This window comes from Grampus griseus, assembly GCF_964374135.1.
Source record: "Grampus griseus genome assembly, chromosome: 20".
In the NCBI taxonomy this organism is placed as follows: Eukaryota; Metazoa; Chordata; class Mammalia; order Artiodactyla; family Delphinidae; genus Grampus; species Grampus griseus.
This window is the reverse complement of record NC_139014.1, coordinates 50073847-50088934: the sequence shown is the minus strand read 5'-3', so window position 1 is coordinate 50088934 and position 15088 is coordinate 50073847. Positions and strand designations below refer to the sequence as shown.

General features: G+C 61.0%; 1 protein-coding gene across 1 annotated transcript; it reads right to left on the bottom strand.

Moving 5' to 3' along the window:
• MNT (MAX network transcriptional repressor) lies at window positions 1–13389 on the bottom strand. Its single transcript, XM_082678923.1, has 6 exons — window positions 13103–13389; window positions 7063–7618; window positions 6453–6494; window positions 6196–6307; window positions 900–1092; window positions 1–761 (listed from the first exon to the last, which is right to left on the bottom strand). Exons 1-6 carry the CDS (start codon window positions 13173–13175, stop codon window positions 13–15), a joined length of 1725 nt encoding a protein of 574 aa, XP_082535049.1. The 5' UTR covers window positions 13176–13389; the 3' UTR covers window positions 1–12.
• Window positions 13390–15088: the final 1699 nt, after the last annotated feature.

Genomic DNA, 15088 nt, shown 5'->3' with positions numbered 1-15088 from the left:
GTGGCCTCATTCTCAAGCCAGCTTGAGCGTGCTGACCGGGAAGGAGGGCATGGTGACCATGGTCACAGGGTTGAGCACTGTCTGGCCCACCAGCTGGGGGTGGTGCACCACCTGAGCCCCTACGGCTGGCTTCGCCATGACTGTGGCCGGGGGCCCCAGCCCGGCCGTGCCATTCACTTGCTGGTGTGAGAGGGTGTGGGCGATGTGGCTCACCGCCACGGGCTGGCTCACCGCCACAGGCTGCGGGTACAGGGGCAGCTGGGAGCCAAGGTGGGCCACGTGGTTGAGGGCGGCAGGGTGCACCGTGATGTGGCCAATGGGGGGTGTGGCGGGCGCCAGCTGCACAGCAGGGCTGGGGGCCGAGGGGGCGATGTGGGCGATGTGCTTGCCACCCGGCCCCTGCAGAACATGGTTCACAGTCTGGATGACTGAGGCGTGGGTGGTGGCGGTGTGGGCAATGACCGTGGAGCCTCCCCCAGCCGCAGCCACCAGATGGGCTGGAGCGGGCACCAGCGTTTGGGCCGGGGCAGCTGGGGGCGGGGGAGGGGCTGGCAGAGGTGTCTTCTGCTGTGGCGGCGGCGGCTGTTGCCCGGGGAGGTGGGCAGGAGACAGGGCCACAGGCTGGGGGTGGGGAGGCAGAGGCGTGGGCGCAGTGCTGGGTGGTGGCTTCGGCAGCTCCGGGCGGGGGCGATGGCTCAGCTTAGGTGGGCCCAGGCCGGCCTGGTCCTCCTCCATATCCTCGTCTATGTTGTCCTCGCCCTCTGTGGGGGGGGCACGCGGATAGGCACAGGTCAGAAGGGCTTGGCAGGGAGAGCCTGGAGGAGCAGATGACCCTGGGGGCCCGAACGTTATGGGGCTGGGGTGGGGCCGACACGGAGCGGGTGGGGGGTGGAGCTCACCAGAAGCAGTGGAGGTGGAGGCCTGGTCATCGTCAGGCTGGCCCGTCTGCCGGAGCACGCGGTCGATCTCCAGCACGTCCATCCACTGGCTCAGCTCATGCTTGAGCTCCGCCAGCCGCTGCTGCGTGGCAATCTTTTCCCGCGCCAGACGCTCCATCTCATGTTCATATTCTTTCTCCTTCCTCTTCAGGGACTGGAGAACAGAGCCAGTAACAGCAAGGTATCCTGAGTGGCAGCCACGGGGCCCACGGTACCACAAACACCTCCCGCCGCTGCCCTCACCTCCAGATCACCTGGCCCCCAGGGGCAGCTGTGCAGTGACCAGGGGCCCGGGCGGACGGGGGCTGTTGGAGACCACGCCTGCCTCCTGGTCCACGGCTCTGCCTAGGGAGGCCCAGCATCTGGCAACCGTGGGCTCTCAGGCAGGTGTGGATCCAGGTCAGTCCCTCCCCTACCCCCACATCAACTCCGTCCTGAGGGGCTTCGCTGCCTCTTGCCCCATCCACCGTCCTGGCGGCACCTCCCTCCATTCTGCGGAGCAGAACGGAAAGGGTAACAGATTTCTCAGTGGTGCCCAAGGCCCCCACTGTCATTCACACCATCCTGTCACTCACAGACGCCACAAGCTACCCTCCATGGAACCCATGCCTCAAAGATCCCCAGACGACCCTGCCCTTCTCTCCCTTCATCATTCACTAGGCTCCTTAACTTCAATGCCCTTGGAGGATGAGCCACCAGATTCTGAGACCCCCATCTCATCTCCTCGACCTTCTCTATGTCGTCCCTAACAGCTGCTGGCTGTGCACCTCCTCTCCGACCTCCTGGGCTCCTCCCCACAGTGCCCACCTGTGCCGCCTCTCCATACTGCTCTACGTCCACGCTGCCCGCAGCCCTCCAGACGCCCCAGGTTGCTAAGCTACCCCAGGCCCTGCAATGTGCCCCTCCTTCCACACCTGCCCCTGAGCTGCCCCGGCCAATGAGAAACAGCTCTTGGGAGGACAGCACCGTTGCTTCCACCTGAGCACCCCTGGAGAGGCTCCGTCCTTTACGACAGGTCGCAGGTAGCTCCTCCCCCGTGACACTGAGGCTACCCACTTCACTAAGAACACTGGAGAGAGCTCCCTTGTCCACGGCACCATCTCCCCTTCAACTCCCGCAGGGCCACAGGCAAGCTCTCAGGTCGACCCTCCCGCAGGTGCTGGATGCCCCGCTACCCAGACTGTGGCAATGCTCCCCTGTCAGAAGTGTCTCCAGCTTCCCTTCGAACGATGCTTATTAGCAGCTCTGAATTGCCGGCTCCTGTCCTGTTTCTCAACTCCCTTCCACACCGAGACTCTCTCCTTGTCCTCTGTGACCTCCCGACTGACACTTTATCCAACCATCTCATCTTAAATCTTGCAGGCCTCCTTGTTGCCAGCTTTTCCTCAGCCCAGGCACATCATGACTGCTGGGTCCACCAGACAGCAAGGACAATCTTGCTTGCTGCTCCCTGAGTCTCTTACCTGACCTGCTCCTGAGCTTCTAGCTTCCAAGGCTTGCCATTCACAGCCAAGTGAGGAGCCCACTGGCTCACACACACATCCTCCCTTCTCACCCCTCCAGGTCTTACCTGCTTGTGCTCCAGGCCCGCCTCTGGGCCCCCACCTCCTCACTTCCATCCCCATCCCACGTCCTCCCGGTACATCCTCCTGCCCTCAAGCCCTTCTTGGCACTGGCACCACACCGCTGAGCGTTTAATGAGACTGTCAGCATTGAGACTGACACTGGCTCACACGAGCCCCTAAATATTCCACGTTTTGTTTTTCCATCTCAATACATGCTGTCCCTGTCCAACCCTGGGAGCGGGGCAAGGACTGTTCTGCGGTTACCTTACATCCCCTAAGGCTACCAGTGGCCAGGACAGAGCCATGAGTGATGTCTTAGCCTCGGGGGAACAATCTGTGACGACCCAAGGGTGTTGGTACCCACCTCTGCCCTGTCTCTCCGCCTCATTACAGGAGAATCACAGTCTCTCATTAGACTTGAGTTTCCCCTGATTCCAGTTCCTTCGGGCAATTTTGCAACAGCCTTTTCTGACTGTTCACCTGACCTCCCTGGCACAGCAACGGCTTCAACTCCACACACCAACTGGGCCCAACTTCCCCACGCTCCCTCCTGCAGCCCCAAACTGCTTACATTCCTGGCCTCACAAGTCAGAAATGCCTCAAACGGTAATGCCTGTGACACGCAACCCAGACACAGCGATGCTCTGTACTGACCTGAGATCTGGCAGCTTTACACCTTTCATACTTGTTGCCAGTCCCAGGCCACACACAGCTCTCCATCATCCTGGCTTTGAGATTAACCTGTCTCTCCCCATATTTCTGCCAGAAAGATTCCCCGCTGCCCTGATTTACACACACACACACACACACACACACACACACACACACATCTGGCTTCTCACCTGGTTCTACCCTGAGAGGCCAGTGCTAGACATGCCAATTGGATGGGGCCACATTAATGATGAGGCCTGGGGTGAGTCAGCCCTCACTCAAACCTGGATGCAGGGGGCTGGAAGTGCCTGTCCGGAATGCTACCTGCTAGCTAGTGGGGAGCGTAGACTGCCGGCTCAGGAAGAGAGGATGTCAGGGGCCCAGACCTCCAGTTCTCACCTAGTCCAGCTCCCCACAGGCCTAGAGATCCCTGGAAAGCTTTCCCAGGGTCTAACTTTTGTCCCCATTGCTTCATTCTAAACCCACTTCCTTTCTAAGACTACCTGGATGTGTGGTTTGGTACCTGCCTACTCCTCTTCCTGTTTCTGTCCACTTCACTGATACTGTCCTCAAATCCTTTACTAGCTCCAAGGTACTGTGGGCCTGGCTGGGGGCTACAGCTTTCCCATAGCTTCCCACCTCAGCACACAACCAAAGCCCTCAGTCTCCCCACCCTATGTGGTCTCTCCAGTACTCCCTTCCAACTCCCATCTGGTGCCCTGCTGCCTCCATCTCTGCACAGCAACCCTCCTGACCACCTTTAACTTCCAAAAATGCATCCCGCTTCCTCCTACTGGAGAAACTTTGGTCTGCACTGGGCTTTCTGCCCTCCACTTGTCTCGGTCACCCTGGCCTTCAGGTCCCAGCTCAAATGCCCCTTCCTCAGCAGCAACTTCCCTAACTCCCCAGATCCTGTGACCCCTATCCCTACTATGCCCTCGTAAAAGAGTTCTGTTTGGTTATGTGATACTCTGCTGCAAGACCAACCTAAGGACAGAGATCCACATTTTTTCCTTTGCTCCCCACTTTCTAGCCTCCCAGTCAGACACAGGGCTGTCCAAAAGTACCTGAATGCGTAAATGAATGAAGCTGAGGATTTACAGAGAGGCTTGTTAAGTTTTCCAGCATTTCTGCTTCCACTGCTAGCCCCAGGACAAGTATCTCTATGGACAGCTTGGGTCCACCTTGCTTCCCACTCAGCCCAGCCCCAAATCCCAAGTCTGCTGGCTCTACTGAGTCTCTTATTTCTGACTTACTTTCAAATCCACCATCTCTCAATCAAGGCTTCCGGACCTAAGTACGTGCCTACAGGGAGGAACGCGCCATTCCATCTTTCCTACTTCTCAATAATTGCTATCAAGTTAATATTTATAGACGGCCCATCCTCCTCACATCTTTATGACGAAGATACTGTTGCTTCTTCCCACTTAGCATCATCGCAGTGCAGAAGAGAAAACCGATGTTGATACAAAATGTCAAATAATTTAGACAGGGGTTTGCTCCCGGGCTACATGACTTCCTACGGCTGAAAGACTAGCAATTTAGACTCAAACCCAAGTTCTGCAGAAACTTCCCAGAAAAAAGCCTCCCGGGGATCCTCGCCTCTGAAACCCGAGGCTGGGTCCCCTCCCCCCTTGTCTCTCTCCCATTCCCTCTCGGCTGCCGAGGCCCCTCCCCTCCCGGAGCACGCGCGCACCCACGCGGACCCGGCTTTGCTGCGTCACTCCCCATAGGCCGCACCCTCCCTCCGCGCGCGCAGGAGTCCCGCCCCCTGCCCAGCTCTGCCAATCGGCGGGCCCGGCCCCTCCCCTCCCGTGCCGGGAAGCGGCCTGGAAGGGCGCCAGCCCCTCCACCTCGTCCGGAGGGCGGGCGGAAGGGCCCGCGTTCGCGGAAGGCGGGGAGGGAACTGCCGGCTGGGAGCAGGCCCGAAGCAGCGCCTCCGCACCCCTCCTTCAACAAGTCTGGCTCCGGTTACCTCAGGGCTGTGACCCCTGAGGTAGTTGAGGCCGGGGAAAGGGTGGCCCACCCGGGGCGTGATGCCGCCCAGCCCCCAAGCTTCCCAAGAGCGCCGACTGGGAGACCCTGAGGCTGCCCCGCCTCCGCAGCCCGGGAGCCCTAAGTCCCTCCCACTCCCCAACGGCTACCTCCGGCTGTTTCCAGGGCAGCCGAGCACGGCCGTTCGCCCCACCCCCACAGCCTCCTTCCCGGCACGCGGAACCCTCGGTTTCCAGGGAAACCGAAACTCGGGCCGTCACGGCAACGGTCTTATCTGGCGGTGCCCCCCCGCCCCGTACTGCGGAGAGGAGCCAATGCCCAAAGGCAAGGGACACACGGCCACGAGGGTCCCTTAAAAAAGAGCTTCTTTTAAACCCTGAGGGAAGGAGAACGTAAGCCTTTAGGTTAGGTGACCCCGGGGCTTCTCGTCGTGCAGACTGCCGCATTACACCCTCCCCTAGGTTTACCCCCCAAAGTCAGGGGGTGGCACCTCCGTGCGCTTACTGCAAGGATCTTGGTCCGTCTGGGCTACAAGTCGCGGGCTGGGGGGGGAAGGTGTTTCAAGGGCGCCACCCTGCGGAACGAGCCACGCCCAGCCCCCCCCCACCCCGTGATAGTCTCAGGCTGAAACCAGTTCCCGCCCAGGCACTGCGGGCGGGCGCGGTGGAGGCGCCGGCCACCCCACGCCTTCCCACCCGCCGGGGCACTAACGCGCGGCAGGCGGTAAGGCAGGGCCGCGGACCGAGCTGACACTGAGCCTCAGGGACCGTGCCGATCGCGGGGCTCCGCGGGGCAGCCCGGCGGGGGAGGGGAGCCGAGCGCCACCACCGCGCTCCCCTGCGCACGCGCGCCGGTCCCCCGCCCCCTCCCGGGCGGGGAGCCCCGCTGACGTCAGCCGGGCCATGTGCTCGGCGCCCGCGTGGAGGCGGGCGGGGGAGCCGGTGAGGGAGCGAGGGCGGGGCCGCGGAGGGGAGGCGGGGCGCGCAGGAAGCCGGCGCAGCGTCCGTCGCCCTCCCTCTTCTGGGCCTTGCTTCCCTCCCCCATACCTGAATGTACCGCAGCGCCGTGCGCAACACGCTCAGATTCGATGTCTTCTTGTCATCCACGTTGGGGATGTTGCGCTTCAGGGTCTCAAAGCACTCCTTCAGATGGGCCCTCCTGGGGAGAGGAAGCAGCGCCGGTCAGCCGGACGCCAGGGGGCCAGGGGCGGGAGGGAAGACCTAAGGAGAGCTTGGGGATCACGGACGGACCGTCCCCGTAGCTCGCGGGGCGGGCCCAGAGTCACAAGCTCACACACACACACCTGTTCTTCTCCAGCTTGTTGTGGACTTCTCTGGTTCCGATTCTGAAATCCAGACAGACAGGGGGCTCAGGGAGGAGGGCCCAATTAGGCGGCCTTCCCACCCCCTGCCCCCCCCAAATGCCACAGGCTTTTTGTCCCTGACATTGTCTCTCTAGAGAAGCAGCGATGAGAGCTGTTCAGTTGTTCGCCCTGTTTCGTGGGGCATACACCCCCTGGAGGGCACATGTAGGCTCGTAATTCACAACCCCTTTACCTTCCATCACATCCATGCACCTGTGAAAGGCTCCTGGGATAGCCAGTGGACCCCGGCCCTTACCCAAGAGCCCCATAATCCAATACCCTGTCCAAAGGCCTTGAAATGCCATTAGCCTCAACCTTGGAGGGCGTCAGAAAACACAGAAGCCTGAGAACAACAGAGGGCAATGACCATTCCCCACTCCCAGGGTGAGGACATATCCAAATATAGGAAGGCGCTTCTGGGCTGGGGAGGCAGGGCCGTGGCTCTGCCAGGCTAGCTTGGGAGGGTACTTTCTCTCTTGCACACCGCTCAGGCTGTGGGCCGTTGGTTCTCCTTTCCATCCCACCAGCCCCTGTGCCACACCTCACTCACCCCCCAGGCCTCTTCTTCTGTTCGCTGGATTTGACTTCTTCAGCGGGTGCCAGCTTCAGGGTCCCAAGAGTGGATGGGGGTGGCTGCTGGGGGGCCAGCTGGGGCTGGACTCCAGGGTGTGGGGCGATGGTCAGGATGGGTGTGGGGAGGGGCTGCAAAGGCTTGGGGCTGCCAGTGGGTGGAACGGTGGCCTTGGAGTCCGGCAGTAGAGAAGGAGTGGGCCCCTGCGGCCTGGTGGGAAGGGGGGCCGACTCCTTAATGCTGAGTCCAGGGGCGCTAACCAGAGCTGGCTGGCGAGGTGCCAGGGGCAGAGGTGGGGGCGGGGGCAGAGGCTGAGGGGAGCTGGTCACTACAGGAATAGGGATGACAGTCAGTGGGGTGGGGGTGGCCAGCGGGGGCGGGGGTGCCGGCGGGGGCGCGGGCGGCGACAGAGGCAGGGGCGGTGCCTCGATGCGGGGTTCCTCCACTGGCAGGGCGTGGGCCAGCCTGGCCAGGCTGCTGGCCTGCTGCTGCTCCCGCTCCCGCTCCCGCTCCAGGCGAAGCCGCTCCTGTTCCTCTACACAGAGAGAACGCCAGGGGTGTCTCAGCAGGGCCGGCGGTCCTGGGCCCCAGTTTCACCTGTCCTCCAGGTGCAACCCCTCCTCTGACCCCATCCCAGGCAGCACCCGGTGACACCACAAATACTCATCCACACTCGATAGTTCAGCACTGGGCTAAGCGCTGGGGACACAGCAGTGATCAAATAAAACAGACTCCTGGTCCTTGCTGTTGGGGAGCTCATAGACGGGGGTGGGGTGAGGGGATACGACAAATAACAGGGATAACAATCCAGGCGGGGGAAGAAAGAGCTGTGGAAAGGCCGAGCAGGAGCTGTCAGTGAGGGTGCTGGAGGCCGGGCACCCTGAATGTTGAAGGATTAAGCAGGTGATGAGCAGGGGCTGCAAGGCTAAGGGGAGGGAGTGATAGATGAGGTGAGTAAAGGCCCGCCCACAAATGACCTCACAGGCCACCAGGAGAATAGAGGAAGTGGTCAAATCCTAGATTCTGGGGAGGTACCTTCTAGAGGGCAGGCGGTACCTTCATTTCATAGATGAGATAAATTAGCTCAAAGAGGCAAAATGATTTGTTGAGGGTCATACTGTGAGTCAAAGGTAAAACTGGGGCTAAACCCAGCCAGGTCTTCTGACACCTGGTGAATGCTTGGTACTTGCTGTGCCAACGTGTGCTCACTAGGTGTCTATACGCGTGTACACACACACACACACACACACACACACACACACACACACACACACACACACACACACACACACACACACACACACACACACACACACACACACACACACACACACACCTGTATCTCACAAGAGCCCCACAGCGCAAGCAGGGCAGGGATATCACCTTCAGCTCACACGTGAGGAAACTAGGCCCAGGACTCCGGACTCCGAGGCTAGGTCCCAAAGCCTGTTTCCTCAAGGTCTATACCCAAAATGCACCTGGTCCTTCTCTGCCCTTTGTTGTGCTGGAACTTATTCCCCACCACCACCAGCAGCAAAAACTACAAAAGTAAGAAAGTAAGAGGCAAGCAGAAAGGAAAGCAGGGCTTTTAAACGGGGGTTGAACAGGGCAGTGAGCTCCAACAACCTTGCACGCCTCAGTTCAGCATCTCTGCCCAAAAGCTCCGCCAGAGAGGCCTGCTCTGCAGCGGGCTGAGAACAGGGCAGAGGGAGAGGCCCCTCCCGATCCAGAGGCCCCTCTCCATCCCCACCCTGCCCCCCACCATTCTAGTTCCCAGGCTACAGGTTTGGGCCAGGGTCCAGGGGAGCGGCTGAAGCCCCCAGGCCAGGGAGCAGGCTGGTCAACCAGCCCTTCCTCCTGTCCCGATTCACCACGCTGCTGACTAACAGAGCTGACAGCACAGGGCCGACACGCCCCAAACACACCACCCCGAAACACACCACCCACAAGGGGTGGGGCTAGGGGGCAAGGTTAGCTAAGTGCCCCCTGGGGAGAAGAGCACCCCACCACACAGGTCTTTGGGCTCAGCACCCCCCCCAGAACGTGAGGCCTCAGGGCCCTTTGGCCAATCAACGACTTGAGTGTGAGCCAGGCCTGCTCAGAGCCCCTCCCTCCCACAGAGAAGAAGAGGCGAAGGAGGAAGTACGGGGAAGTGTTCTGAGAGGGCAAGCACTCAGTGGTTTCCCAGCAGCCAGCATTCAAGGGCTGGAGTCAGCAGGCACAGCCTCTTCCGCGTCTCCCCTGCCCCTCAGGAAGGGAAGCCGGCAGGCCTGCACCAGCTTGCTGCTCTAAGCCAGCAGCACTGGCTTCTGTTACAGGCCCAGAGAAAACCAGCTCTCTGCGCTCCTGCTTCCCACAGGCCACACTGGGAAAGGAGCCCTTCTCAGGCCCAGCCTGGGACATCCCCAGTCCGCTCCCCACCTCCCCCCACCCCACCCCCAAGACAAGGTCCTGGAGCTCAGGGCCCAAAACAGCCCCATCTCCATTCCTTTGATCCAGGACCTGAACTTTCATTGGCCTTGGAGCAAGTGTTCCACTCTCCCACAAGCAGGGGGACAGACAGGGCCCCGAACCCCAAGACCAGGTGCTCTGGGAACCTAGAATGAAGGCAAACCTCGTATTCCCCATATTTTAAGTCAACTCCAAAGCGCACCCAGGAGATGGCAACCTCCTTCTCACCTACCCTCTCTCTTCCAGGGCCAGGCAGGCACGCTTCACAGAAGCCAGGAAGGACCCAGGTGAATGGCCAAGCTCTATCACACCTGGATCAGCATGAAAAAGCTTAACTGATGGTGAAGAGGAGGGGGCGCCCCAGGCCAGATCCAGCCCTCTACAGCCTCCTGCCTTCATTCCCCACCCAGCACTGACCCCCTTCCTGTGCACTGGGCGGGGGAAACAAAGTGGGGAGAGCAAACTGGGTTTTAGTAAATATGGGTTTAGGCTCTTCAAAATAATGCTCTGCTGCACCCTTGGGTGCACCCCTCTTCTCACACACATACTCTGGCACCTTCCCTGGGCTCTGCCCAGAAGCTGCCCCCAGTGAATTTTGCATGACCCTTCTGGGTGATCCAGGGGCCAAGGGTCCAGGCCGACAGTGAAGAGTATGGGCTCTGAGCTTCCCCCAAGCCACTGTGGCCTAGGGGCTCAGCAGGCACAGACCTGGGGCCAGAGGAGTCCACACCAGGTGGTGGCCCCCAATGTTCAGGGGCATTTTCCCCTTCTACACGTAACAGGGAGCTTGGTGCACGAGGCAGGCACAGGGTGCCACTAGCTCAGGTAGAGAAGAGGGTCCCATTTGAGTCACTTCCATGACTGCTGGAAATGACCAGGTCTTCCTGCTGGCCACCAGAATGGCCTTGCCCTTTCCTCTCTCCCCTCGTGCACAAACACGCACATGCACACACATCCTCGGTTCATCATTTGAGCAAACTGGCTGGTCTAGGTCATTAAACTGTCACTTGAGGCTTGAGGTTGAACGGGGGCCCAGATGAGAGGATCCCTGTTCAGGGCTGCCCATGAGGTACACACCCCCAGAAAGCAGTTCTGGTCAGCCGGCTCACCAGCACCCCCTTCTCTCCCATTTTTTCCCACCCCAAGTTAGAGGACAGAACCTCTAGTAAGAGAAAATAATGAACTGCAGAGATTAAGCTGCTGCAGCCAGGTCTGGCTATCTACACGTGAGTTTTTGGAGTAAACCCGGCTTTCCAGCATCCATCCATCCATCCCCTAAGTGCCCCTGCCCCACCAACAAGAAGCCTCACCTCAGCTCCCTGTCCCCAGTTCTCACCACCTGGAGGAGGGGCAGGGCTCTGCAACTTCTTAGAGGAGAGCCATTCCCATGTTCCTTCCAAGTGTTGCTCAAGTCATCCCTGTGGTTCTTACTGTCAGCTCTGGACTGACTTATTTTGGAAAGCATGGTAGACATGACAGTGAGGGTCTTCTCCCCTCCCCCATATGGCCAACCAGCCTGCGGGTAAAGTGAAGCTGAAGTGAGTGTTCCCTTGGAGCAACAGCAGGGTCAATCCTGTTGCCTCCTAGCACAGTGGGCAGTACACAGAAGGGACACAATAGGAACTCCTGAATTGCATTGTGCTGATGGTGGCAGCAGGTGACTCAGTCTCTCCAAATCTTGTGCACACTCCTCCCCGTGCCGCTGGTCCGGCACGCAAGACATTCTCGGTCACCACCTGCACTGCCCAACACCTGACCCTGCTCTGGACCTCGAAGACAAGGGGGAGGGGCGCGTGAGCTGACGTCCTGGCCCATCAGTTCCGAAAACCCAAGCACTGTCGGTCTCACATATCTCGAGTGACTCTTGACCTTGAGAGGCCGGTTGACCCGCCGCTCCCCCGCCCCTGGTCCACTGCTGCTTCCCCCGCCCGCCGGAGCGGCGGCAGCGGCGGCGGCGGCGGTACACGCTGCAGGCGCGCGCGCGCACACAACACACACTACTACCTCCTGCATGACTCATCATTGAAGCAACAATAGGCAGAGAGAAAGGAAAGGAGGGCGAAGCACTCTCTTCACCACAACCGACCCGGCCGAAGGGCTTGGCGGGGGGCGGTTGGAGAGAACAGCAGTCCCCGGATATTGCACGCACGCCGAGCCAGGGCTGCGGCCCTGGCAGCAGTCCGGAAAACGGAGGTCCTCCCCCAGTCCCTATTTCTGCAGTACCCTGAAGCTGGGGTCTACCAACAACGGCGCGTGGGGATAGGGGGCATCGCAAATCTCCGTCTCCCCGCTGTCGAGAGAGCACCAAAGTTTGCCCCTTCTCGCCTAGTTCATTCCACACCGCGGCCGGGGGTGCTGCCAGGGAGCCCTGGTGAGAACGTCTTGGGGGGGTCAGTGGGAGTATGTGAGCTCTATATGTCCAGTGATTCTGAGGGTTTCCCTAGCCCCAGGATCAAAAACAGGACTTTGGGGGGAGAACCGACAGGTGAGCTCGGCTCCTCCCTCGTAGGGCAAAGGCTCTCCCAAGGAGATGCCCAGCGGCCAGAGCCAGGGCCCAACCCGGCGCCAGGCCCCTAGCCAGCCCCGCCCAGGCCCCGCCCCCGGCCGAGCGCGAGGCGGCTGGGAGGGGCTGGGCTGCGCAGTCCCCAGCTGGAGTGTCCCCCGTGCACGTGGTCGGGGGCGGGGCCGGTCCACGTCACCACCCGGTGTAACCAACGGGCTTGGAACGCAGGCACACGCAACATTCCAGCCGAGAGCGGGTTTGGAACGCGCAGACACGCCACATTCCACACCGGCTAAAGTGGGGGGCAGCAAGGGGGGCCCGGGGGCTGCCCCCGGAGACCTGCGGGCCGTTTCGCAGATGTCCAATCAGTCCGGCTCTCACCCAAACCCTTGACGCGCGACCCAGCCCAGCTCTGAGAGGCGGGGTCAGGCGGGGCTGGCCAGGATCATAAGACACGCGATGTCATTTTATTCTGCAAAGGCCGCCTCCGCCCCAAGCGGCGCGTAGATATGCCGGGAGCGCCCCCCGCACAGGGCCAGGGAAGCCGGGGAGCTGCTCCACGTAGAGTAATTCCACCCCCCACTCCATTACACACACGCCCACTCGTGTGCACTAGACACTCGCCCGTGTACACGTCCATCCATCCGCTCTCATCGAGCCTCGCATCACACATCCCCCGTGCATACACGCACACACGCGCGGGTCTGCCACCCCCACGCAACACCATTCCTCACCCCACCCCCCGGCTCGCACATCCTCAGCCCTACCGAGGGCGCCGCTGGCCCACGGGAAAGAAGCCCCCCACGAAAGGTGGCACAAGGGGTGGTAGGCAGCTGGGGTGGCGTCCACAGGAGCCGGGTCCTCCCTGCATGTTAATGAATTCATTAATCTCACTGCCCACAACACTCCTCCCCGGGCGGCGGCTCTTGCGTGGATTCTTGCACTGCCCGGCTTCGCGGGCCGCCCGGGAGGGGGGGTACCGCTCGCGGTTTCGCGTGGGATCGGGGACCGGGGTCGCTCGCCTCCCCTTCCCTGGTGCCCCAGGGGCCCAGCCCGGCCGCTCACCACGTGCTCTCTGTTGTTGCTGTGCTTGCCATTCCAGGAAGCGGGCCGCCTCCAGTAACGTCTCTATGCTCATCGCGCCGAAAGCTGCCGGGGGCGCGCCGGGGCCGAGACTGCGGCCCGCAAACCGGGCACAGGTCAGGCTGGCGGGCAGGCAGGAGGGAGGGATCACCTCCGGGGGGGCAACAGGACTGGGCGGCACAGCGCACTCCACAGGGAAGAACGGGGGAGCACGGGGAGAAAAATCAAGGTCTCCCCAAATGTTTGCAAAATGTAATTTGCAAATTAAAAAAAATTGATGCAAGAAAAAAAAAAAAAGGCGGCACTGCCTGCCTCCTTCCCCTCCCTCTCTTCCTCCCTTCTGATGCCTCCCGCCCCGCTGCCCCCAGGAGTCCCGCCGACAAGAAAAGGCTTTGCAACAAGATGGCGAGGAGGCACCGACACACACAACAAGGGAAGGAGCCGCGCTGCCCCCGGCCGCCGCCCCCGCTACTACACCGGGGCCGCAGCCAAAGCCCGGACCGGAGCCCCCGCCCGCAGGGCCGCGGCGTCTCCTGAAGGGAGGGGCGGGGTCCAGGGCGGGCTGGCCCCGCCCACTCGAGACGGCGCGCGCACACGTGGCCTGCGTGGGGGTGGGAGAAGTTCCAGCAGGGTTCGCGCCCTGCATTTCCGCTTTCCCGCCTCGCCCCGCCCCGATTGCCAGCCACAAGTTGAGCAACGGCGGCGTGTTTGGATCATTCACAGCGAAATTTGTCCTGCTGGAGGGAAAGAGGGGTGGAAAATTCAGGACTTAAGTTAGCTCAAATAAAGATATTCCAGGTCAGGGAAACCTTAGAACGGTAGAGATTGGCCTGACCCTTGGGTCTCCGCTCCCTACCCACACGTGACCTAATTCCTGCAACCACCAGGCTGTCGCAATTCCCCCGGGATCCGCCCCTGGGCGGAGCTGACGGCAGGAGGCTGCCAGAGAACAGGCGGAGGGAGCGGAGTGGAGATCCGGTTCCGCGTTTTGTCTCCGTTCCTCCCCCCGCAGTGCGTTCGCATCCTATTAGGCGATGTCACCGGGCCGCGGGCCAATGGGCGGGCAGGACAACACGGCATGGAGCAGCTCCACATGGACACCCCGCGCCGCCAGCCCTCTGTTTAAAGGGCCAGTGTCTAAAGGGTCACATTCGCCGGTGCGGATGGGGCCACTGTGTGGAGGGTGGGACGCTGAGAGGGAAATTCTGCAGTTGTGCCCTGACCTACCCTTTCCTTTTCACCACCCTCCCTTTAAAACCAAGCCTCTCTCTCTCCTTCCTCTAAACTCTCGTCTTTGTCCACGCGTGTCTGATGCGGGTGGAGACTCCAACTGTGCCATCCAAGAGGCCGCCCTTTGCTCTGGGGCCAGGCTGAGGGCGGTGACGGCGAAGCGTCCACAGCCCAGACCAAGGGGGCGTGGCGCAAATCGGGAACAACAACGTGGAAGGCGGAAACTCGGCCCTCCCAGTGGCTGGGCGACTGAGGCCGCGGGCGGGGAGCGGGGGCGGGGCCACTCCGCCCGGCCACAACCGTACTCGCTGCGGGGGCCGGGACCCCGGCTGGCGCTCGTTACGGCCTCTTCTTGTGCTAGAGTTTGGGGGCGCCTGGGGGTACAATTAGAAAGTTAGTCCTTTTTGAAGTCAGCTTGCCCAAATTCTCTCATTTTGCAGATAAGGAAACTGAGGCCCAGAGACGAGAAGGGACATGCCTAAGGTCACTCAGTATTCCAGTTCCTCCTTGCCCCGCAGGAGCAGCATTTATTCCTTACCCCACGGATGACTGTTCTGAAGGCAGTTCTGGGTCAAACAGAAAAAAGTGGAGGACTATCAAACTGCTCGCATGGGAAGGGGGGGGGGTCTGACCACTTAACATATTGTGATGGGGGAGGGGGGACACTAAAAATCTTCACCTGAAACCCTGCTGTACTGCACGGGAGGCCACACAAACCCCACCTGTACAGTTGGTAGT

Excerpts from the sequence above, each read along its gene's own strand:
- MNT (XM_082678923.1), bottom strand. The coding sequence starts at position 13,175 with ATGAGCATAGAGACGTTACTGGAGGCGGCCCGCTTCCTGGAATGGCAA. Across the intron at positions 6,308-6,452 it reads AACAAGCTGGAGAAGAACAG|GAGGGCCCATCTGAAGGAGT; the intron begins GTGTGTGTGTGT and ends TCCTCTCCCCAG. Across the intron at positions 762-899 it reads CTCCACCTCCACTGCTTCTG|AGGGCGAGGACAACATAGAC; the intron begins GTGAGCTCCACC and ends CCCCCCCCACAG.